The sequence below is a fragment of the Lagopus muta genome, chromosome 16, assembly GCF_023343835.1.
Source record: "Lagopus muta isolate bLagMut1 chromosome 16, bLagMut1 primary, whole genome shotgun sequence".
Lineage (NCBI taxonomy): Eukaryota > Metazoa > Chordata > Aves > Galliformes > Phasianidae > Lagopus > Lagopus muta.
The window spans coordinates 11,587,850-11,612,945 of record NC_064448.1 but is presented as its reverse complement, the minus strand read 5'-3'; the positions used below and the strand labels follow the sequence as shown (position 1 = coordinate 11,612,945).

Sequence of the window (25,096 nt, the reverse complement as noted above, 5' to 3'; positions counted from 1 at the left end):
ACTTGTGCCTTATCTTTATCTGCCATGGTTTTTAATGTACAAGCTGCTGCTTTTCCAAAAGGCCAAACGCAAGTGTGATGGGACTTTTTATGCTGTGAAAGTCTTGCATAAGAAAACCATCCTAAAGAAAAAGGAGGTATGTCTGCTCTCCTCGGCCATGCATACACACACAGTGGTGATTGGTGTCTAAGCAATCCTGGAAATGCAATTGAACCATCTGGTGGCTGAAGCGAGTGTTCACATCAACAATGCACGCAGTAAGCATGGATTTATCTGTGGGATGAAGCAAAGTTAGAGAGGGGGGGAGTACTTTCATCTTTGGGGCTGGATATGATCCGTAGGGTTCTCGGATTCCTCATGGATTCAGAACAACAGGGAGTCTGTAGAGCAGGCTGTCCTGGACAGCTGTCTCCTTTCCTGCTTTTTTACAGCAAAACCACATCATGGCAGAACGCAACGTGCTTCTGAAAAATGTCAAGCACCCCTTCCTTGTGGGCCTCCACTACTCCTTCCAGACCTCGGAGAAGCTTTACTTTGTGCTTGATTATGTAAATGGAGGAGAGGTGAGTACCAACTTTCAATCTCCTGTTTAGTTCTGCCCAGCCATTCTGTTTTATTGCCTGCAACTTTCTTGTCAGGAGGTAACGATGTTGAAGCATAACATTACTTTGTTGGAAAGAACAGCTAGGAGGGGCTGGCAAGCATCTCCCTTCTAAGTGAAAATATTGCTGAGGATGACCTGTGCCAGCTGGTTATCAAGACAAGTAGGCGGAGAAAAAAGTTAGGGACGCTTTAAAATGCCATGGAGAGCATGAGAAATTCCAGTGTTGGTGAACTTCATGGAAAACTCACTCGTGCCAGCTCTCAGTCCCAGCCTAGAGCTGATGTGATGCTCCTGCAGTATGTCAGGCTTCTTTTTCTGAACTGTAACAGCTGCTCTCTCTACAGCTGTGCCTCTCAGTGCTACCTGAAACAGGCTGGGAGGTGCTATTAACACCGATGTCTTGTTTACACAGAGTTCTGACTCGCATGGGATTTTTAGGTTAGCACTGTTTTGGGACCATACTATATGTACACCTAGAACTGGCTCAGGAGCTAGAGCTAGCAAGGAAGCTTAACTAGATCAGCCAGTCTAATAGCCAGGTTTGGGGCAATGGCTTCTTAGGTGCAGGACTGATATGAGGAAGACAAATGGAACAGTTCCTGGGAAGGTGCTTAGACAGTGAAATAAGGCTTCTTGGTTTGGGCTTATTTGGTGCTGTCTGTGTGCCTCTTGCTGTAAATCAGCTTTCCCTTGAGTAGCTGGCTCGTGGGCCAGAAGATAACTTTCTGCTTTTAGAGTGGCCATAAATCCTCTTGTCTCTGTCTCAGCTCTTCTTCCACTTGCAAAGAGAGCGTTGTTTCCGTGAGCCCCGTGCAAGATTCTATGCTGCAGAGGTTGCTAGTGCAATTGGTTACCTGCATTCCTTAAACATCATCTATAGGTAAGGTACACGTCCATGCTGGGGAGAGCAGGGGCAATGGATCCACCAGCCAGCTGGGTGCAGGGCTGGGGAGGGAAAGGAGGTTTTTAGGTCTGTGTGAAGCATCGTGGCATTCAGCAGCGTGAGGGACCTGCTGGGCAATAAACACCCCCAGCCCAGCAGTGGGGACAAGACTCTAGTTGCATACAAAGATTTAGGAGAAACCTTACTAAGGAAATCAGAATTTCTGTGACAAATCATGCACAGTGAAATGAAAATTAATATCTGACCCTGCATGACAGCAGTTCTACATTAATATGTAAATTCTAATGCCCAAGAGCAATGGGAGTTTGCACTTTGCAAAGGTCTTGGTGCGTTGGCTTATGAAGTCTTGTTGGCTCCTCCTTTCACCTGATGCTGTTGCTGTTTAGGCCAGATATTTAGAAAATCCTGATCTGCTCAAAAAGTTTTTTGCCTTGCAGGGATTTAAAACCTGAGAACATCCTCCTGGATTGCCAGGTATATGCACCTCTTGTGCTGCCTTTTCAAAGCATTGGCATCATAACCAGAGAGCTATAGTTTGACAAGCCGTGGCTCATTCCATCGCATGGATTTTTGCATCTATATACCACTAAGTTTCTGTCCAGGTCTTGCAAGAGGGAGCAAGCACACGCTCTGCAGAACTCCGCATACAAAACACTCTGCTTGGTCCCAAGAGCTGGGACCTGGCTTGAGGGGAGGGACTTGAGTGCTAAGAGTAAGTCACTGCTACTCTGGTGGTGACACTATGCCACCTGGCTTTGGGCTAAGGCAGTGCTGAGGCACAGAAGTGTTGGATGTCATCACAGTGGTGCAGATGTAGTGAAACTTTAGAGAATGTCTGTACTTATTTATTTTCTCCATGGACTTCCTACTTGCATGATAGGACGCCCAGAAGGTGAGGGAAAGGACAACAAGTGACCAGTGGGACAGTAAAACATAGATTGGGTTAAATGTGGTGGCCAATGCTTGGCAATCCTGCTGTTTCTCATGAGAGAGTGGGCCAGGCTGAAATTCTTTTTGTCAGGGACATGTGGTGTTGACAGATTTTGGACTCTGCAAGGAAGGAATGGAGGAAGAAGAGACTACCTCTACGTTCTGCGGCACTCCTGAGGTATGGCCCGTGTTGGAGCTCTGCTATGAGCTGAGGGGGAGAGCCTCGTTGATACAGGGAGCCTGATAACATGGAAATGATGATATGTGAGAGCAGCCTTGATGTGCTGCTTGTCCTGCAGGCCACATGAATGCTTACCTGTTGCACCTGGGCTCTGAGTAGTTTCATTGCTTTGGATAGACCTACTGGGTACGGAAACTGCAACCACCTCAAAATGACAAGAGTCTGTTAGAAGTGTAATACGTCAGTGTGGGGCAGGTTTGCTGGTTTTCTTGGTGGGTGGCCAATCCCTGTACAAACTGTTTCTAGGAAGAAAGCACTCTGTAGCCCAGGAAAGCGATTTTTTTTCTGTGGGGAGTTGGGTGCTGGTGGGTGTCTCTGGCAAATGGAGAATCCTTGTAAGCCTATTTGAAGATGCCGCTGTGTTCTTCCGAATGGATTTGCTGAACTTGAACTGCAGCCAGGTTTGTATACTTACAAAGGTGAACCCCTTCCTGTATGAGTGGACTACAGTATCTACTTCTGACTCTTCCAGTACTTAGCTCCTGAGGTGCTAAAGAAGCAGCCGTATGACAGGACAGTAGACTGGTGGTGCCTTGGAGCTGTCCTCTATGAGATGCTTTTTGGACTGGTAAGTTTAGAAGATATTTTATTTAGTGGAGAACTCATTTTCCAAATGTGTGAAGTGATGTCAACCTCATGTTCCTATGGCACTTGGTATGGGCGACTGAGGCAGGTAACTGAATGCGGGATTCAATCATGCCCTTAACCATTTGACCAGAGTTCAGGTTGCCCTTAACTTCTCACTGTGGGACACATCTTGGCCAATGGCGACATCTAAGGCCAGTTGGACAGCCTTTACCTCTGCAAATTGGCTCGATTCTCCTTTCCCTTCGGTGGCCTCTGCAACTTGTCGTGTGGGGCTCCACACAGCAGCTTTCCATCTGCGATGCTTTCCCACAATACGACACGATCCATCTGTGAACAGGGCATATTTCTTTTCATTCTCTGGTAGTTCATTGTATGGTGGGGCTTCTTTAGCACGTGATACTTCTTCTGCTGGTGGTGTTCCAAACTTTTTACCTTCAGGCCAGTCCATGATGACTTCTAGGATTCCTGGACGGCTGAGGTTCCCCATCCGTGCTCGTTGTGTAATCAACGCAACCCACTTACTCCAAGTGGCATCAGTAGCATGATGGGTGGAAGGAACCTTTCCCTTGAACATCCAGTTCAACACTGGCAGTCGAGGTGCCAGAAGGAGCTGTGTTTCAGTACCGACTACTTCGGAAGCAGCCCGAACCCCCTCATAAGCAGCTAAGATCTCCTTCTCAGTTGGAGTGTAGCCCTCCTCCGACCCCCTGTAGGCTCGACTCCAGAATCCCAAGGGTCGGCCTCGGGTCTCTCCTGAGGCTCTTTGCCACAAACTCCAAGTGGGGCCTTTCTCTCCAGCAGCAGTGTAGAGGATGTTCTTCACATCCTGTTCCATCCGTACTGGCCCCAGGGCCACAGCACGGGCTATCTCTTGTTTAATCTGCTCAAAAGCCTGCTGCTGCTCAGGACCCCACACAAAATCATTCTTCTTCCGTGTCACCTGATCAAGTGGGCTTACAATGAGGCTGTAGTTTGGAACATGCATTCTCCAAAAACCCACTACGCCCAGAAACGAATGTGTCTCTTTCTTCTTAGTGGGGGGAGACATGGCAGTGATTGTGTCGATCACATCTGTCGGGATGTGACGACGGCCATCTTGCCACTTTATGCCTAGGAACTGAATTTCCTGGGCAGGTCCTTTCACTTTGCTTCGCTTAATAGCAAAACCAGCACGGAGAAGGATCTGGATTATTTGCTCTCCTTTCTCAAAAACTTCCTTTGCTGTGTTGCCCCACACAATGATGTCATCAATGTACTGTAAGTGCTCAGGAGCACCTCCCTGTTCCAGTGCAGCTTGGATCAACCCATGACAAATAGTTGGACTATGTTTCCACCCCTGGGGCAAACGGTTCCAGGTATACTGAATGCCCCTCCATGTGAAAGCAAACTGTGGCCTACATTCTTTGGCCAAAGGAATGGAGAAAAAGGCGTTAGCAGTGTCAGTGGTGGCATACCACTTAGCTGCTTTTGACTCCAGTTCGTATTGGAGTTCTAACATGTCTGGCACAGCAGCACTCAATGAGGGTGTGACTTCATTCAGGCCACGGTAGTCCACCGTCAGCCTCCATTCTCCACTGGCTTTACGCACTGGCCATATGGGGCTGTTAAAGGGCGAGTGAGTTTTGTTGATCACTCCCTGATTCTCTAATTGATGAATTAACTTCTGAATGGGGAGCAAGGAATCCCTGTTGGTGCGATACTGCCGTCTGTGCACCGTTTTTGTAGCTATCGGTACCTGTTGCTCTTCCACTCGTAGCAACCCCACAACAGACGGATCTTCTGATAGGCCAGGCAGAACAGACAACTGCTTAACACCTTCTGTGTCTACAGCAGCTATTCCAAAGGCCCATCGATACCCTTTGGGATCCTTAAAATATCCCCTTCTGAGGTAATCGATACCAAGTATACATGGAGCCCCTGGGCCAGTCACAATAGGGTGCTTTTGCCAGTCTTTACCAGTGAGGCTGATTTTGGCCTCCCACATAGTCAGTTCTTGGGAACCTCCTGTCACCCCAGGAATATAAATTGATTTTGTCCCTTGGTGACTCAAGGGCATTAGAGTGCACTGTGCACCAGTATCCACCAGGGCCTTATATTTCTGTGGTTCTGATGTACCAGGCCATCTAATCCACACAGTCCAATAAACTCTATTATCCCTTTCCCCCCCCTGGCTGGGGGCAGGGCCCCTCTATTTGTTACCTCTGTTGTCTGCAGCAACTGGAGCAATCACCTTTCTGGAGAAGTTCACCTTGGTGGTTGATTTGTCTTGTAACTCTTTTACCCTTGCTTGAAGTGCAGGAGTAGGTTGCTTATGCCACTTCTTCATATCCTCTCCATGGTCGCGTAGGTAATGCCACAAGGCAAAACGTGACGTGGTCTTACTGTTGTCACTTGTTCGAGCAGGAGGACGTCTTCTTTTGATAGCTGAGACGTTGGATGACACTGACTGGGAGGAAATCAAGTTGGCTAGCCCCTCAAGTAGGCTGTTTTGGGAATTCTGTTCCTCGTTGGATGTATCTGTTACCACCATGTATTCATCGGCATCAGGCATAATTGATAGTTTATCTATTATATCTTCTTGTTTGTTCTCCATTCTGTCCAGCTTTTCAGCTACTTTTTCAATGGCTGAAACACAAGCTCGTAGAGGGCTTAAATGTAACTCGAAGTCTTGAAGCTTATTAACCAACTCATTTATAAGGGGTCTTCTTTCCCCTCTGCCATACGTAGCTGCAAATGTACTGGCGTACCTTTCTGGTGCAGTCTTTGTGAATGTACGCCACATATTTGGTGTACACCTGGCTCTCTCAGGATCATGCTCTTGGTCTGGCTCATCGGGAATGAAATCAGAGCTATGTAGTGTTTCCACCACAGCACATTCTCTCAAATAACGGATGCCTTCTTCCAATCAGCCCATTTGTATTTGGTCTCCAAGCTTCCATTCACTTTTCCAGTGTCTGTGTTCGATGAACCAGATGTTGTGAATTCCACTCCACTTGCAGATTTTGTCTTCACAAAACAGACTTTGTAGGTGGCCTCTCTTATGATTAGGAGGGAGGATGGATAAGAAGGCTTCCTACGACGAGCTTTATATATGTTTATGGTAACAGCACTGCCTTGGGAAAGGCTTTCCATGTAGGTAGGTCTTTCCAGTTCCCTAAAAGAGGTAGATGGGGTTGACTCATTCCTGAAGGGAAATGCTATGATTCAAGATGTGGTGGCAAGCTAGAATACCTGCAATGGTGTCATCTCATCCCTTCAAGGTATTACAGGACTATGACCGTCGTGGATTAAAGACTTACTACATGTCCACGTAGGGTTCATGTGGCAGCTCCAAGTCTTGTTTCAATGACTTACAGCCATGAAACTAGCTGGCAGGTGCTGAGAGAGAAGCGTTAGCAGGCAACTGACATCTCCTCCCCCTTTCCATGCAGCTTGAGATAAAGAACCACGTATTCTTCAGCCCAATAAACTGGGATGACTTGTACCACAAGAGGATTACCCCTCTGTATGGGAACTGCTGAGTCACGGCCTGAACCTCTGATTGATCACCTGAGGTGAGCCATGAGTCAGCCAGAGGAGCACAGGTGAAGGTCCAGGAAGTCCACCCCTCCTGGACCTATTGAAGAGCTGGCTACCAGAGGGGAAGAATACCTCTTTTGGTATCTTCTAGTGAGCTCAACCCAAGGGTAAGCTCTTCCACTTATTCTCTTTTGTGATCCTTGTTTGCTTTGCCTTACTCTTTTGATTATATTGCGATTATTACATCTTGATATCTATTGATTATACACAATTATAAAGTGATTATAACATCTTGGTTATACACTTGGCGAGCCAGGCAGGCTGAATATACTGAAATTAACATCATGTCTTTCCTGTGGAATTTCTATAAATGGGTCAAGGGGGAGAACAATACTCCCCTAGAGAAAATGATTCCAGGGCAGATCCCAGGATTTGAGGGATCGCCCTATTACGAGTTAGCTGCCATCATTGAAAAATGGGGTCCCTTACGCGTTATGGGCAATCTCTCCCCATATCGCATGGCGGACTATTTTCAAGGACTTGGCAAGGATATCCTCATTACCAAAGAAAGACAATTGGCTGCCTCCATGGCGGCATGGCCACTATTAACCGCTTTAAATCATGCGGACTTAAGAAATAATACTTTAGAAACTGAAAATCAGCTTTTGAAAGACCGCATTGAAAAGCTGCAGCACGAACTTGGCGTTTTAACGGGGAAGAAGCCAATTCTACATCTTCCTGTAAGCCAAATTCGTAATATTTCAATAAATGATGACCAGGCTCCTGAATCAACAGACTTCGTTGATCAGGACAACAAGAAATCCAAATCAGACCTTGAATGTCCAATTCTAACTGATCCATTGGAAGTCCGTCCTGTGGTAACCCAAAAAACAAAAAAAGTACAGGACAGACCGGCAGGGGTGCCGCCTGATCAATGGCCCCCTGCCCAGACTCATTTACATGTGACAGCTCGGCCATACACGGCAACAGAATTAATGGACTTAGTACAACGATTTCGGCAGAAGCCTAGAGAAAGTGTGCCGGCTTGGTTATTGAGATTGTGGGATTCTGGGGCAGAAAGTGTCTTGGTGAATGGCCCAGAAATAGCTAAGTTGGCCACCATGACTGTCCATCCTGCTCTCAGGCAGAGGTTATACGTAGGCAATCAATATCGTGATGAAAACTATTCCATACTAGAATGGTTAATGGCGGCCTGCCGTATGGTATGGCCGAATAAATCAGACATACCGTTACATACAGGTATGTGGTCCTCCATGGAGGACCTTCAAAACTATATCCGTGAACTGGGTGTAAGAGAGGCCATCTATGAAGATACATTTGATGGCCCTGATATGGTTAAATTTTCAGCAGGGATGAGAGATTTAATTCTACAGCAAGCTCCCTCCCATCTGTACGGCACCCTAGTTTCCATATTAAATCCCCTTGTAGCATCAGAAGCCGTAGTCCAGCAGCCTGCCCAGTTAGTTACTGACTTGGGAGAAACAGAACGCTTGCGGACTAGGCGCAATATTCGGTTTTTGGAGGAAGCAGAGGTCCTGCCGGTAAATAAAACCAAAATGCCGGCTACTCGAGCTCCTCCATCGGGACCCATAAGGGTATCCCGAAAACAAATGTTTAATGATTTAATTCGGGCTGGGGTCCAATTTGCTAAGATCGACCGCCAGCCCAACCACGTCCTTCTCCAGCTCTGGAGACAACTAAAGGACAATCAGAAATTCCAGAGCTACCCTAAGAAATCAAGGGTAAGAGCTATAGAGAGGGTTCCAACAACAACATGGAACCTAGAAGATTTTATTATTCCAAACAGGAAAAAGAAGCCACCTCAGGTGTCTCGGGCCACAATGCCTGAGCCGTCAGAAGCAAAAGAACTGGCCCTAGCACAATTCATGCAGTGACAAGGGATGTTAGTCCCCGTAGGGCCTCCAGACGGGACCGGAGGCCCTATGTAGAATTAACGATTTATTGGTCCCGAAAAAATATTCAGAGAGTTATGGCACTAGTAGATACTGGGGCAGAAACATCAATTATCTATGGAGATCTGGGAAAATTTCATGGCGACAGAGTGATGATTGGTGGTTTTGGGGGACAGACTATTCCTGTCACCCAAACATGGTTAAAATTGGGGGTTGGGCATCTCCCACCCCGGGAGTACAAGGTGTCAATATTGCCCCAGTCCAAGAATACATCCTGGGCATAGACATTCTATGGGGTCTGGCTCTCCAAACAACTGTGGGAGAGTTCAGACTTCGACAAAGATGTATCAGTATCCGGGCGGTGCAGGCAATATTAAGAGGCCATGCGAAACATGAGCCTGTTTGCCTGCTGAAACCGCGCCGGATTACTAATGTTAGACAGTATAGACTCCCGGGTGGGCAAGATGAAATATCGAGAACGGTGCAGGAATTAGAAAAAGTGGGCATTATAAGACCTGCACACAGCCCGTATAACTCCCCCATATGGCCGGTGCGAAAGTCGGATGGCACATGGAGGATGACGGTAGATTACAGAGAATTAAATAAGGTCACGCCGCCTATTCATGCGGCCGTACCCAATATTGCCTCCCTAATGGACACATTGAGTAGGGAGATAAAAACCTATCATTGTGTCCTAGATCTAGCAAATGCATTCTTCAGTATCCCAATTGCTGAGGAATCGCAAGATCAGTTTGCGTTTACGTGGGGAGGCAGGCAGTGGACCTTTCAGGTCCTGCCACAGGGGTACGTGCATTCACCAACGTATTGTCACAATCTAGTGGCGCGTGACCTGGCTGACTGGAGAAAACCTGATGATGTTAACCTATATCATTATATTGATGATCTCCTGTTGACATCCGACTCACTGGAGGCAGTAGGACAGGCAGCAGATTCATTAACTGCCTATTTACAACAAAGGGGATGGGCTATAAATGGTGCAAGGTGCAAGGTCCAGGCCTGTCCGTAAAATTCCTGGGGGTGGTTTGGTCAGGAAAGACCAAAGTGCTACCCAGTGCTGTTATAGATAAGGTTCAGGCATTTCCAGTCCCTACAACATCAAAGCAGCTGCAAGAGTTTCTAGGTATATTGGGTTATTGGCGTTCCTTTATACCTCACCTAGCGCAGCTGCTAAGGCCACTATACAGACTCACAAAAAAGGGGCAGCTATGGGACTGGGGGAAAACCGAACAGGATGCTTTCCAACAAGCAAAACTGGCAGTTAAACAAGCTCAGGCATTGGGTATATTCGATCCTACCCTCCCAGCCGAGTTGGACGTTCATGTTACTCAAGACGGCTTCGGTTGGGGCCTGTGGCAACGCCAGAGTTCTGTTCAGACCCCCATTGGTTTCTGGTCTCAGGTTTGGCACAGAGCAGAAGAAAGATACAGTATGATTGAAAAACAGTTATTGGCTGCCTATTCGGCATTACAGGCAGTAGAGCCAATAACTCAAACAGCTGCAGTTATAGTCAAGACCACTCTGCCAATTCAGGGGTGGGTGAAGGATCTGACCCACCTTCCTAAGACAGGGGTGGCCCAAGCACAAACAGTGGCACGATGGGTCGCCTATCTCAGCCAAAGGAGCAGTCTGTCTTCATCCCCCTTGAAAGAAGAACTCCAGAAGATCCTAGGCCCAGTTACGTATCACAGTGATGCACCAAAAGAAATACTGGTCGCTCCACCAGAGAAGAGTCCCGTTCAGGAGGGAAAATATCCTATCCCTGAAGATGCCTGGTACACAGATGGGTCCAGCAAGGGCAACCCGAGCAAGTGGAGAGCAATAGCATACCATCCTTCCACCGAGACAATCTGGTTCGATGAGGGGGATGGTCAGAGCAGCCAATGGGCAGAACTGCGAGCCGTGTGGATGGTTATAACCAAGGAACCCGGTGATGGTATCCTGAACATCTGCACAGATAGTTGGGCTGTGTACCGGGGGCTCACTCTTTGGATTGCACAGTGGGCCACCCAGGAATGGACTATCCACGCCCAACCGATCTGGGGCAAAGACATGTGGTTAGATATATGGAATACGGTCAAACACAGGACTGTACGTGTCTACCATGTTTCTGGTCATCAGCCCCTACAGTCACCGGGAAACAATGAAGCCAACACATTGGCCCGAGTTCGATGGATTGAGAATTCACCATCTGAGAACATCGCCCGCTGGTTACATCAGAAGCTACGGCATGCTGGACAAAAGACAATGTGGGCAGCTGCTAAAGCATGGGCACTGCCCATACAACTATCTGATATCGTCCAGGCATGCCAGGATTGCGACGCTTGCTCCAAGATGAGACCGAGATCGTTGCCCGAAACAACAGCCCATCTTGCTAGGGGACACAATCCTCTCCAGCGATGGCAGGTCGATTACATCGGGCCCCTTCCTCGTTCCGAAGGGGCAAGATATGCTCTGACCTGTGTCGACACTGCAAGTGGGCTACTGCAGGCCTATCCAGTACCAAAAGCAAACCAGGCATATACCATCAAGGCACTCACTAAACTGATGTCTGCCTACAGGACACCTCAAGTCATCGAGAGCGACCAAGGGACTCATTTTACTGGTGCAACGATACAGCGCTGGGCAGAAGAAAATAACATCGAATGGCGATTCCACCTGCCATATAATCCAACGGGGGCAGGCCTCATCGAACGTTATAATGGTATTCTTAAGGCTGCCCTGAAGACAGACTCCCAGTCCTTGCAGGGGTGGACAAAAAGACTGTATGTAACCCTGCGGGACCTGAATGAAAGACCTCGAGATGGCAGACCCAGTGCCCTGAGAATGTTGCAGATGACATGGGCCACCCCGCTTAGGATCCAAATTACGGGCACTGATCATCAGGTAAGACCCCAGATTGGTAATGAAAATAATCTTCTGCTCCCTGCCCCTGAAAACTTAGAGCCAGGTACCCATAAAATAAAATGGCCCTGGAAGGTGCAGGTAGGACCCAAGTGGTGTGGCCTACTTGCACCTTGGGGGAGACTATTGGAGGTGGGAGGCTCAGTAGTCCCTCCAGTAATAGGTACATGGCCTACTGATATTGTGGTCAACACTCCGATCTTTATTGCTAAAGGGACCCCCATCATGTCCCTATGGCAGATCAGGACACCTCCTTTGGTGCCTGATATCGTTATGCAGCCGCAGATATCCGGCCAAAAGGTGTGGTACAGGCGGCCAGGACGTGCCCCAGTACAAGCGGAAGTGTTGACCCAAGACAGAAATACGGCCTGTATCTTGCCCTGGAGAGCAGACCTTCCCCTCCTGGTACCTGTAAAACATCTGTATGACTCCCCGTGAGTCTGTGAGCCTTCAGGACCACGGGAAGGAACAAAATGCCATCAAGCGTTCCAGTGTTGCTGTCAGATCACGTACAACACCCGGTGATGGTCTGCATGGGACTGATGGAACATAGAATGGACTTGCACCTCAGGACCTCATGCCTCCAGGCACATCATCGAGCACTGGCCCATAGAAGAATATAGACATCCACTAATCATCACTTGTCTTGAACTGTACCAACATACGTCGCGATAAAATTGTATAAGCGTCGCGATATACCAGATCTCTGTATTAGGGAAAGCTTACCCTTTTGTTAACCTGATCATTGGTTCACGCCGTGAAGGGGTGGAGTGTATGGGAACTGCTGAGTCATGGCCTGAACCTCTGATTGATCACCTGAGGTGAGCCATGACTCAGCCAGAGGAGCACAGGTGAAGGTCCTGGAAGTCCACCCCTCCTGGACCTATTTAAGAGCTGGCTACCAGAGGGGAAGGATCTCTTCTGGAGATCCCCTCTTTTGGTATCTTCTAGTGAGCTCAACCCAAGGGTAAGCTCTTCCACTTATTCTCTTTTGTGATCCTTGTTTGCTTTGCCTTACTCTTTTGATTATATTGCGATTATAACATCTTGATATCTATTGATTATACACAATTATATTGTGATTATAACATCTTGGTTATACACCCTCCGTTCAACCCTAATGTGGTAAGTGGGTATTTAATTTGGGGTCTGCCTTATAGTGGCCCACAAGGAATTGAGGCTGCAAGGTCAAAGGCTCTTCCCCAGGCGTCCCTCACTGATAGCGAGGGATGCTGAAGTGCAGGTTACACACTGCAAGGGTGGTGATAAGGGATGGACCGCAAGCAGGTGCTTGGGGTCTGCTTGCCCAACATGATGCGTCCCTCTGCCCCTGTAGGCTGGCCCAGCTGATCTGCGGCACTTCGACCCAGAGTTCACCCAGGAAGCGATCTCTGCCTCCATCACCCACACACCTGACTTAGCAGCCAGCAGCTCCAGTGCCTCAGATGCTTTTTTAGGATTTTCTTATGCACCAACTGAAGAGGACTTCTAGATTTTATAAAGGCTTTGCGAAGCCAGGTTTTAACTGAATGCAATTTTATGTTTGCTGTTATTGCAGTGGCTTTTCTCGTTTCAGTTTTTGGAAGGAATAGTAATGTCACTTTCTTATGGTCTAAACCAGGGGACTAATACACTAACTGGTTGGGATGGAACAGAGCTCTTAATTTGTGCTGTTTGGTGGATTTGCCTCTAAGTGGGTGTTCCTGTAGCAAGGAAAGTGAGACACTAATAATTATCTCTGTACTATTTGGTAGGGCTGTATTCACCGTGGTTGTATTTATGACTAAGATATATGTACCATCACGCACATCGCAGCCACATCTCTGGAACAGGTCATTTCTATGGTGTGGAGCTACTGCTGCCTTGTAACAAAGGGAAACTTCACAGCACAGCAGTGGGAAGATCGTGGGCTTCTTCCTTTTGAAGTAGGATGCGCTCATCTAAATGGCTGGGAAAAGGACAATCTGATCCCAGGAGCAAGGCTGGAGTTCAAGCAGGGCAGTTCAGCAAGCCTTCTGCCCAGGGCCAATAAAAAAGCTCGTAGCTGCAGGCGTTCCCCTGCTCCTGCCTGGAGGTGCTCGTTGCATTTCAGTACTTCAGAGCAGAAATGAGGAGGTCGATGGACGCCGCTGAAGAAGCAGAGCCGCCTTGGTGGAAGGAGGGAGCGCTGCTGGTGGGAGGAAAGAGCAGCCTCGTGCTGGGCTCAGCAGCTGTCAGTCGCTGCTGGCAGGGCTGCGGATCCTGTGCTCTCCTAAGGGCTGCTCCTCAGCAGCAACAGAAGCCTTGCGGTGCCCGCGTTGCTCTGGCGATGGCTGTCGCGATGTGCACACGATCTTTGTTCTGCCTGAATTTAAATGCCGGTGTACTGCTTGAGCACCGCTTCCCCCCTTTCTTTCCTCGAGTCCTTTTCTTACTGCTGCTGGGAGGTGGAAAAAGGGGGCGAGTGCTGTTCGCGCTGAGGAAGCTCGTACGGGAACGTTTCTCTTGTACGTGCAGCAGCGCCGCAACCACCACGCGGTTTCAATTAAAGCGCACCGCACCGCTGTGCGCTCCCGCCTCTGTGTGGCCGGGGGTGGGGGTGGCTGGGCGGCGCAGCGCCCCCTACCGGCGGCTGTCGGTAGGCCAGCGCCCCGCTGTGCTCTCCCGCGTCTGTCGCCACGGGGGGTGGTTGTACGGCACAGCGCCCCCTACCGGCGGCTGTCGGTACGATCCCAGCCGCAGTGTTTCCTGGGAGAGGCAGCACACCGCGGGCTGCTGCGCGTGCGAGGGCGGTGCGTTACCGGGCGACCGGGAGCCGTTACGTGCGGGATGGCGGAGTGCCCGCGGAACGCCATCGTCTTCAACGCTTCCAAAGGGGAAGCCTTCAGTCCCGCCAGCGGCTACAAAGCCTGGCGTAAGAGGCTCCGAGGGCACTGGGAGATCCTGAGGTGAGGGCCGGGCCGCTGCTCTCCCCGTCCTGGCGGTGCTGCGCAGCTCGGCTGCCCGGCTCGGGGTGTCGGGGCGCAGAAGGAAGGGCCTTCGTTTGCCCGGATTTTGCTCTCTGTGAGGTGCGGGTTGTGGCTGTGCCGCGGGGCCTCGCTGACGGTGCTTTGTGTTCGATAGGTTGTGAATTCTAAACCGAAACGAAGGGGTTGAAGCGACTGGAGTGATTTGCTTAATGCTTATTTGTCAGTTCTTAGTAATATTGTGGTTCAGGGCAAGAATGCCGTGTCTTTTTGTTGTCCGTTTGTAGCTTAAAAGATGAACTCACGTCTGAGAATCTCCTCGGAGTGAAACTGTGGATAGCAGCTGGTCCAAGAGAAAAGTTCAGCGCTGCTGAGGTAAGAATCACAGAGTCACAGAATGGCCAGGGCTGGAAGGGACCTCAAGGATCATGAAGCTCAACCCCCCGGCCACAGGCAGGGCCACCAACCTGCACACTTAATACCAGCCCAGGCTGCCCATCCGGCCTCCAACACCTCCACAGACGGGGCATCCACAGCCTCTCTGGGCAGCTGTTCCAGCACCTCACCGTCATTTGTAAAGAACTTCCCTCTGGCATCCAACCTAAATCTTCCCTCCCACAACTTAAAACCATACCTGTTTGCACATAGGCTGTGCATTAAGCAAATCTTAAAACAACATAGAAGATAACAGCGTAGATGATTTTGGACGTTACTGCTTTGTATGAATTTACACAGCTTGAGATTTGAATGCTTTTCTCATAGCATCAAATTCACTGCAGGTTGTCAGAATCATCCCAGTGTAGCTTCTTCCGATACTTGAAGGGAGCATGTAAACAGGAGGGAGAATGGCTGTTTATGAGGGTGGATGGTGATAGGACAAGGGGGAATGGTTTTAAAGTGAGACAGGCGAGGTTGAGGTTGGATGTTAGGAGGAAGTTTTTCATTCAGAGGGTGGTGGTGCACTGGCACAGGTTGCCCAAGGAGGCTGTGGATGCCCCATCCCTGGAGGCATTCAAGGCCAGGCTGGATGTGGCTCTGGGCAGCCTGGTCTGGTGGATGGTGACCCTGCACACAGCAGGGGGTTGGGACTGGCTGAGCGCTGTGCTCCTTTGCAACCCAGGCCATTCTGTGATTCTTGCAGTCTTGCTGTTGTCTTCTTTCAGTGACGGTTTTTTTCTGGATGCTTGTTGTCTTTTAGTTTTCGGTTCTGAAGAAATTCCTGGAGGATGGTGGAGCCATCCTGGTGATGCTCAGTGAAGGCGGCGAGTCCAGATCTGGCACAAACATTAACTTTCTGTTAGAAGAATACGGGATCGCTTTCAATAACGGTAGTGGGGCTCACTGACACCTTTTATTCTTTCCTTTCCTAGGAAAGCTAAGAGCAGTTCAGTCTGTAGGCTGTGAGCTCTGCAGGTCCTGCACACAAAATCTGCCCTTGGATCTTTTCAGGCTGTGTTTCTCTTGATATCTGTATGTGCTCTATAGTGTAACACTGAGGCACACCGAGGGCTTTCCACAGGCACAGCAGCTTGGTAACAATTTGGCCATCCCCGTAGCTCACCTGAAGCAGCTGTGGCACTTTCTTGGAGGAGACCAGTGACGTGCAATCCATTCGCTTGTGCACTGCCAAAGTGTAAATAAACTGTGTGCCTCAGCGTACAGGAAATATCTGTAGGCTCTTTGATGGCATTTAGCCTGGTATTCTTTGTTTTCCTTTTTTTTGCTCTCTGTTTTTTTGTGCGTCAGTGCTATTGGTCATCATCACGCTTTAGGAGATGTATTAAAAACTTTGATAAGAATCCTTTTAACTGTTTTTTTAATCTAAGAACATGCAGAAGACATGTGGTCGTTTTTCATAGTTTTATTTTGCAAAGATATTGCTGGTCTAAGTCTTTATGTCCAGAAGGAAGCAATAGTGAAGACTGACAGGAACTTTTCTGGGGGCCACGTGCCAGCTTTGCAGTTTTAGAAAGAAACATTCAAGGGAGCCCAGAGCTAAACTCATTTACATTGCTACGTTTAGCACACTGATCAGTTAAGGTACAGATTTCCTCTTATTTCATTTTTTTATCCAAGATGCTGTTGTACGAAATGTGTATTACAAGTACTTCCATCCAAAAGAAGCACTGATCTCTGATGGAGTTTTGAATAGGTAGGTATTTTGGCCGTGTGCATCTTCACAATTAACTCTTTTAGCCCGTAGTGTTTTCAGTAGGCTTTGCTTTCAATTTGCTGTAGGGGAATCAGTGAAGCTGCAGGAAAAACAGGGCTTGAGGCAGCAGGTGAAGATGGGAGCGGGCATGGCTCACAGTAAGTGTTTTCCTTTGGGGCAGCTGGTGTGAAAAGCTTTAGCCTCACTCTCCACTGATAGCCTCCGTGGGCAGGAATTTATTGAGCTTATGTTGAGCTTTTCTAATGTGTGTATGTCAGTTAGCTTCTTGCTTCCCAAGGCTTTATCTGGAAAGAAGGCTGTTCAGTGACTCTTGATAGCAAGTAAAGAGCAGGAATGACAGATAGATTTTGAGGGGAATTATTACTTTCTTGACCAGATTTCCCCCCCCCCCCCCCCCCCTTCTCTCTGTATTTGAGTTTGATTGAACATGAATAGGCATGAGCTCTGGTTAGTGAGTGCTCTAGCTGTAGAGAAGAGGAACCCTGTTTCTTTCTGAAGAGAAACACCTCCTAGGAAGTAATGTCATTGTGGTGGTCTGAGTTTCTCAAACAGGGCTCTTGGCATTCCACCATCAGCGCACGGTTAAACTTGTCAGCTTAGGCAGATAGTCTGTTTTATAGATGAGACGAGCCTATGTGACGCATGCAGGCACTTAAGGAGTCTGTATTTTCTGCAGAGCTCTCACTTTTGTGTATCCGTTTGGTGCCACACTAAATGTGATGAAACCAGCAGTGGCTGTTCTGTCAACAGGATCCATCTGCTTCCCCCTGAGGAGACCTATTCTTGCGTTCTATCAGCACCAGGTACGATTCTGCATGAAGCAAGCCATGTAGTTTGAGCATTTAATGAGACTGTTCCTTAGTTAATAGTGGATGAAGAAAGAGGACCATCAGCTCAGAGCTGGTAGATGTCTGTTATCTGTGCAGCTTTCTTAGTTCATTAAACAAAAGGCAACTACGAGTAGTGGATGGGTGTAAGGAATTAGTATTGTTAGTGAACATTACCATGCTCTTTACTGTGTGTATAACTTGCTAACACTCTTGTGGGTTGGTTTTTTTTTTGTACCTTAGGAAGGAAATTTTTCTTTATTTTTTTACTGAGGATGTCTGTCTTCATTCCCCACATTGTGTCTGAAATGCACCCCGTAAATCAAAGTCAATACAGCAGTGTGAGTGAACTTCCACGTGCACTTACTGCTTGCATTTTGTGTGCAACTGTTGGAATAAGATAGAATAAAACCCCTTCCCCCGACACAGTATGTGCACGTCAATCCAACGGACCTGTAGACTGATGTCTAATCTCACACCCACGGTAATCTTGCAATTGTTTGCATTAATGCAGAGCTGTCTTCTTGTGACATGTTTGCCAAAGTGACGTAAAGCCTCGCTGGGATCAAAGGCTTGCTGGTCAGTGTTCTCATTTCAGGAGCGTGCTTGTTTGCGTGCAGTTCCACGTGCTTCACCTCGTGGTACAGAGAAGTGTGTTTTCCTCTGAGAAATGCAGCAAATGCACTGCGCTCCAAGTGACATCCATGTAACTTCTTTGTACCTCCCAGGGCAGGAGGGGTAATCTGGATAGAGAAGAACACCAAAGTTGTTTCGTGGATGCCTTTTCATGCACGTTTGATTTGGCTGAAGCGAAATAAAGGAGCCTGAATCTTTTGCATTTTATATTAGAAGCAATGAAATTACCCAACTCTTCTGTTGGCTGATGTACTCACGTGCTGTGCTGACATGCATGCGTGTTGCTGTCCTTTAGGTTTCCATTTTTTGAACTTATTTTTTTGCTTCATCAATAGAAGTGTTCTTTTTACTGCCAAAATAACATAAGTGCAGCTGTTGTTGACGATACGGGATTTCTTGTCTTTCTAATGTTCAAAAAGATGAGTATTTTACTGAATTTCTGAGCCTGCAGAGCATGTGCTCTTACAAAGAATGCTGCGCTCTTGTGAGCTTTCCATGTTTGAAACTGCCTTTGATGCTTACTCCAACATTTCTCATTTGTTTCAATTGCTTTGCAATTGGATGCCATTAACAATTGCCTCTAAAACTGCAACTAGGAATGTTTTCTTATATTGTGCTCTTTCTCAATAGAGCCAAGGTGGAAAGGTGGCAGCACTGGGATCTTGCCACATGTTCAGCGATCAATACTTAGATAAAGAAGAAAATGGTAAGATCCTGGTAAGTGAACAAGTGTGTGTATTTCACAGGGTTACAAAGGAATTCCAGCTGAACAGCTTCCTCTTGGCCAAGAAAGCTGTGAAAGCGATGTGGTGTGAGTCTCAGCATTGCTAACAGCTGACATCCTGGAGGCTTTGTCACAGCACAACTAACAGAAAGGAGTTTGTAACAGTGCAGCGTATTGCTTGTGCTTCAGGACTCTGACAAGCGTTTCCTACTCCTGTTCAGCACTCGTTGTTATGAAAATTGATCAGTCGGTCTTTTGTGGTCTGTGACTTCTTAGCTTCTTGAGTGCTTGATTTTTGGTTCGTGATTAATAATAAACCTTTGTACATGTGGCTCCTGATGGGTTGTAGTGTGCTGTCCAAGGTGTAGTGCATAGTGCCCTTATTTGTAAGAAGAGGGGTTTCCTGACAGCACACATCTCACACAGGGTGTGCTTCTTGTTCTGAATGGCTGCTTCCATGAGCAAATAAAAATCCAAGGTTGTCTTTCCTCTCTAGATTTTCTTGGATTTATTGCCCACTTTACTTCTTTTTTTGCTGTACGTTATTAGATTTAATATGAATGAACTTGGGCCTTCCTGATTTTAGTAAAGTTCTCCCCTTTTCCAGGATGTGCTTTTGCAGTGGCTCACAACATCAGATGTTCGTTTAAACCAGAGGGACATGGAAGACCCTGAGGTAAGAGAGATCCTTCAGAAGGCAGTAAATAACAGAGAGGTCCAGCAGTGCTGGTTTTGCCCAACCGTGATTTAGTGCAGAATAGCTGACAGCCAGATGAATGCTGTTGTTGTTACAGACCCTTTATTTTGGATAGAAGTTGAAGAATTCCTAGACAGACTGGGAGAGAAAATGGCGAATAAAAAAATGTATCTATTTCAGTCTGGGGTTGGTGCTCATTCCTGAAGCTGGCTGTGAAAGACCTTTCCCAGTTTGGCTGCTGGGGATGTTTTTGCTGTTCAAACTTAACCAGTTTGTGCTTCAGCTTTGAGCCTTCAGTCGAGAGAAATGTGTGAAGCAAAGACAGATTTTGTTTATCTGGTTAAACATCAGCCTTTGTATCAATTTTAGTTGTGGTTATTATTTTTTTTATATCTGCATATGCAGAGATTATTTTTTGTTTAGAAACACACATGACCAAATTGTAGACTGTGTGTACGAAAAGAAAGAGTCCTGCATGGTTGTGTTAAGCTGTCTCTTGATTTTGACAAGAAGTGACAAATTCAGATGCAGTGTCTGTGCAGCTGTGAACAGGGTGCAGCTAAGAATGGAGTCTGCAGTTTTCTGGTGTAAGCTGCACTGCAAGGGCTCGTGCCTGGTGGAGAATGGAGTAATTATTTCTGGATGGCGTTAGGAGAGGTGTAAACTGGTAAGAGACTGTAATTGGTTTGGTCTTCTTAATAATGTGCGTGCCTGTGTGTGTGTTCAGATTTCAGACTATACCTTGCTCCCAAATATAGCTGCACTGTCTGAGCAACTGCGGGTCTGCCTGCAAGGAGGAGATGAGAGCCCAAGAGACTTCACACAGCTGTTTGATACGTCCCTGTATGAGCTGGACACAACCGCCCTCCCTGCAGTTCTCAAGTCAGCAGCTCTGAACTCATTCATTTCTCCATGTGCTACGTTCTTTTGTTTTTTCTTTCTCCATTTTCTGCTTATTTTGTGCTTATTGTGACCACTTAGCAGAAGAACCTGCACTGCGTACCGCATTCTGACTATGGATATCCCAGAGCTCTTAGGGTGATAGTGTGGTCTTTTCTTGTTCTGCAGGTTTGTTTCTTTTTCTGGTTTCCCAGGTTTTCTCTTTGATAGGAATTTTGCCGTAGTTTCTGACATTCTTTTTTACTTCTTCTACCAGTTGTTGCCCCAAGGAACTGGTACTTTTTGTAGAACTGCATGCAGTGATGTTGGGTACTTTCTGGAGGGATAAGAGGAGATACTGTCTGAGAGCTGGTTGTTTTTCCATTCATGTATTATTACTTGGCATTTACTGAAGCTCTGTTTTTCTCATCTTTGCATTTCCCAGCAAATTCTCTGCCTGAAGCTGTATCTGCTGCTTGGTTTCATCACTTTTCTATCGCTAGCAGCTTTGCCCCATCTAACTTATGCTACTCAGATCGTGTAAGAACATGTTGAATAATAGCAGGCTTGGCACAGATGTCATGAAACTCCACTGCTTGATGGACATCTCTTCTTACTCTGTGTTTTTTCTATTTTCCCTAGATGTGAATTGATACTGGAATGTCCCTTCTGATCCCATAGCAAATAATTTTTTAAATGGCTTTTGTTAGGAACTCTCTGAAGAACTGTTGAAATCCCCAGTCAGCTCCTTTAGAACTGGATCGCTTTTTCCTTTGTGCGTCCATCCCTTCAGAAGTTGTTTGAATAATGGAGAGCTGTGACTTCCTTCTGTTTTGTCATTCTCCATGTCCATCTATCGTTGTCTGCTCTGCCATAACTTCAGTTTGCTTGCTTTCAAAGTCAGCTATTACTCGTATGTAGTGCTCTGGGTTCCTTTCATCAATGGGCGTCCATTTTTTTTGTGCCGTTACTTTCTGCAAAATGTTGACCTTTGTGTCTTTGTGGAATATTAACTTCTATAGTCCTTAATGCACGCAAGTACAAATGGTGTTCTTTCTTTCCTCATACTTTGGGGTTTTGTTTTGTTTTGGTTTGTGCTTACTGCAGAGCTTATGAAGAGTTGAATGTGAAGCATGAACCTCTCCGACTCATTGAGCCTCAATTTGAGACTCCACTGCCTCCCTTGCAGCCAGCTGTAAGTATTCTTGCTGACACGGGACCTGGAGGGTTTTTGTTTCATATGGACACACTGTGTTGTTTCTGTGTTTCTTTCAAGAAAAAAAAGGGAGAGCAATACTGATCTTGCCACATATTTGACTCTTAAGAAGTAGCTTTTTTACACTTACGGTTTTAGTCAGCAGAACTTGAAAGTGTGGCATCTGGTATGGTACAGAAACTCTCTAAATCTCTACGAATGCCTTGCATGTATCATCACTTGCGTAGCTGCTCCTGGCCCTGTAGGGCTTTGGGTTTTTGCTTTCACTGTGAAAACAGAAAGTGGTGTTTCAGCAAATAGTGGTGTTGTGATCAATAGAATTGTACTGCTGGGGGGAGCCAGTCAGTTCTACTGTTCTCTGAGCTTCTGCATTTTCGGGGGAAGAAGAAAATAAAGTGTTGGTCTTCTACAGCAAGGGCTGGCCAAACTTTTCCTTGCAGAGATTTGGACTGGCACCAACACCGTGAGCTTCAGTGGTGTCACACTTAGTTTTCTGTCTGAGCTCTGCCACTGTGGCTTGTGCTTTGGTTTGACCACTGAAGAAATGTTACTGTGATAACTTAGAGCTAGTTTCAGGGGTCAACTGGAAGTAATATCTCTTGCAGTGCTCTTTCAAAACAGGTTCATTTAGAAATAGAGTGCTCTTTTAAGCACTTGTCAGCCCTGTTCAATGCAGAGTCCCAGTTGTGGCACATGTGGTGACTGCATGAGAAAGAAAATGCCCTCATCCAAATGAGCACAGAAATGCTTCAAGGCGAGTTGTTATGGTCTGTTTAGTACCTGGACTATCTCAGTACTAAATGGAATCACCTGGATGTCTTGGAACAAAAGAAAGAACAAACTGCAAATATAGCATCTGTAGTTGTTCTAGGAGATAATTGTGGCATTCTGGAGACTGAACTCTTGAAATATTGAGTTGTTTTTGCAAACCACACATGAGATTTTTAAAAGGATGTACGTTTGCACTCTGGGCTTTGGAGTTGCTTCTGATTTAATAAAAGGTTTATTGAAGTGCAGTCTCAAACTGTTGCCTTGGAGGTTTTTGAAGTATAAGGAAAATAATTGTCAATAAAACATGCTCTCTCAATTCTCTTCCAGGTTTTTCCACCTGTTTTCAGAGAATTGCCTCCTCCTCCTCTGGAGCTGTTTGACTTGGATGAAATATTTTCCTCTGAGAAAGCTCGTCTTGCAGAGATTACAAACCAATGTAAGCAGAGCAGACTGATTTTTCACACGTGTCTATGCAAGTTTTTGTAAGAAAATAGGTGTTGAACCTGGTCATAATCTATGGAAATGCACTTTTGTAATCCTGGGCCAAGTATGCTTAGAGTGTTGGAAGCTGGTTCATGACTTACAGCTCGACACATCGGTTAGCAGCAGCATATCTTCCTCTTCCTATCCCTGTCTTTTCCTCTTCCCAATGGGCTTTGATTTGTAAGCCTGCTGTTATTTTAGAGACTTGCTGGCCTCCCTTTCTGTTCTTCTGGGGACTGGTTTTTGAAGTCAGCCAGTCAGTTCAGTGTCTGGTACTGACCAGATGAGAACAGACTGGCTGCAGGAATACATGATGACTAGTTCTGTGAACCTGTTTGTATCCCCAGGATGCCAGAAATGAATGGAGATTGGCAGTATGTTTTTGCCCTGCTGGTCCAGATGTGTGATGCTCACCTGCCTCTTTGCTTGCGATGCTTGTTTAGGTACTGATGATGACCTGGAGTTTTATATACGGAAGTGTGGCGATATCCTAGGAGTAACAAGTAAGCTCCCAAAGGAGAAGCAGGATGCCAAACATATTCTGGAGTACGTCTTCTTCCAAGTGGTTGAATTTAAGAAACGGAATCAGGTATTTTTCATAACAGAGTTACAAGTGAATTGTTGATACTGCCAGCACTAGGATGATACGTCCTTGTAGCAGCTGCTCTTCTCACAGGGAGGAGACACAGCAGTGCGTAAAGGCACTTGATGGACAATGAAGTCGACGCCTGGTGTTTGATACAGAATACTTACAGTGGTACAGATTGCGTAGTGCTCAATTTACTAAGTCTCCCATTTATTTTAACTGGGGGTACTGGTAGTGTAGTTTGAGTAATTCCAGTCTTTGACATGCACAACATGTAAAAGCAGCGTGCCCTCATGGGTGCTCCTATGCTTGCTAACGCGACGATGTAGATGTGAAACCTGCATTGTTACTTACAAGGAGTATTGTGTTCAAATTGACAGTGAAGAAGTACTTTACGCTTGTAGGCAGACCAGCTGTTTTTACTAACAGGTGTCTCAAATAGCTCAGTTAAGGTCCAAATCTGACACCAGTTGTACAAACGATAGTATATAATCTGTACAATGAGATGTTTTGTTCTGATTTTGTTCCTCCTTTCCTCTTCCCTAAGCAACGTGATACGGACGCAAGTGAAGCCCAGAATGGTGACTGAGACCTGGCTTTCCCCGGATGGAGAGGATCTGTTAAAAATATACTTAGCAATTTTCTTCAACCTCTGCGTTCAGTACATTGATTGAGACTGTCTGAGTATTTCACTGAATGGACGGATCGGTTACATGGAGTAGTTGGGATAACTGATGCCTTTTGAGGAAATGTTTGTATTTTCCAGGTTATTTCCTGTTTTTCTATTTCTTTATTGAAACTGCAATTTTGTTATATTTATATATATAAATATATATATATTTATATAAATCTTATGCTAAGAAAATCTAAGTTTGGTCATTTCTTGCTCTGGTATTTATTTTCTTCTACTCAGTTTTACTGTGGGCCCTTTTGGCATACATGTAGTCCTTAACTGCACTGTGAGAAAGATCATTACTCTGGTTGGTGAACTGGAAAAAGAAAATACAGCAGTAAGTATAGGAGATGCTGGAAATATATTACTGTAGCCCCCCAAGGCAGTCTCCTTTTGGATCTCTGCAAAAATGAACCAAGGCGAGGTAGGTTTGTAACTGTAGGAGCAGAAGGTTTCTTTCCAGGGAGGGGAAGAGTTGAAATCCGACAGTGATGATGCTACAGACTGCTGCCTTGTTCAAGGTTGGAAGGACATGGCGAATGGTGTTGGGATTAAGAAGTTAAGATTTAATGGATCTCTATTAGGAAAGGCTGATACTGTGCAGGAAACTCGGGGAGGCATTAAAGCAGGTATTGCACAGGAATGGAAACTCGCATGGAATTCATCATCCATGAGATATTGAAGCTCAGCGCATGGTGACAATATAGCCAAGGGTATAAGCAGTGAGAGGAACAGATCTGTCACTATCATTAGCACTGTGTGTCAGTGTTGCTGGAGATTTTTAACAGCTCTCTGAGGTTGTCCTTTGATATTGGAAGAGTTCTGTATTTCATCAGACACCCCG

General features: G+C 46.5%; 2 protein-coding genes and 1 long non-coding RNA gene across 20 annotated transcripts in view; all 3 read left to right on the top strand.

The window, feature by feature from the left end:
- Positions 1-25,096, top strand: part of IFT52 (intraflagellar transport 52) — a 140,741-nt gene that overhangs the window by 82,095 nt on the left and 33,550 nt on the right. For 3 of the 17 annotated variants that reach the window (XM_048963165.1, XM_048963167.1, XM_048963160.1), the window contains exon 3: positions 15,786-15,915. In XM_048963165.1, coding sequence (XP_048819122.1) covers positions 15,786-15,915 — 130 coding nt within the window. Of the gene's footprint in view, positions 1-14,248; positions 14,570-14,874; positions 14,963-15,785; positions 15,916-16,663; positions 16,740-16,825; positions 16,898-17,436; positions 17,564-18,853; positions 18,941-19,554; positions 19,624-20,371; positions 20,527-21,630; positions 21,719-22,837; positions 22,947-23,436; positions 23,583-24,126; positions 24,397-25,096 lie in introns of those variants that run through there. The other 14 variants (XM_048963168.1, XM_048963144.1, XM_048963157.1 and 11 more) reach the window with 11 other exon arrangements.
- LOC125701305 (serine/threonine-protein kinase Sgk2-like) lies at positions 20-3,174 on the top strand. 2 transcript variants are annotated; one of them, XR_007380200.1, is made up of 5 exons: positions 20-136; positions 432-563; positions 1,372-1,484; positions 1,946-2,616; positions 3,152-3,174. XR_007380200.1 is itself a non-coding variant. In XM_048963186.1 (4 exons), exons 1-4 carry the CDS (start codon positions 35-37, stop codon positions 2,040-2,042), a joined length of 444 nt encoding a protein of 147 aa, XP_048819143.1. In that variant the 5' UTR covers positions 20-34; the 3' UTR covers positions 2,043-2,646. The 2 variants fall into 2 exon arrangements, 1 of the variants encoding a protein (XP_048819143.1); XM_048963186.1 differs by lacking the exon at positions 3,152-3,174 and having other exon boundaries at positions 1,946-2,646.
- On the top strand, positions 12,620-14,015 carry LOC125701307 (uncharacterized). Its single transcript, XR_007380201.1, has 2 exons — positions 12,620-12,767; positions 12,979-14,015. It is a non-coding gene; the product is annotated as an uncharacterized LOC125701307 (long non-coding RNA).

Coding starts and splice junctions, on each gene's coding strand:
- LOC125701305 (XM_048963186.1), top strand. CDS start 35: ATGTACAAGCTGCTGCTTTTCCAAAAGGCCAAACGCAAGTGTGATGGG. Junction 137..431: donor CCATCCTAAAGAAAAAGGAG/GTATGTCTGCTC, acceptor GCTTTTTTACAG/CAAAACCACATCATGGCAGA. Junction 564..1,371: donor ATTATGTAAATGGAGGAGAG/GTGAGTACCAAC, acceptor TCTCTGTCTCAG/CTCTTCTTCCACTTGCAAAG.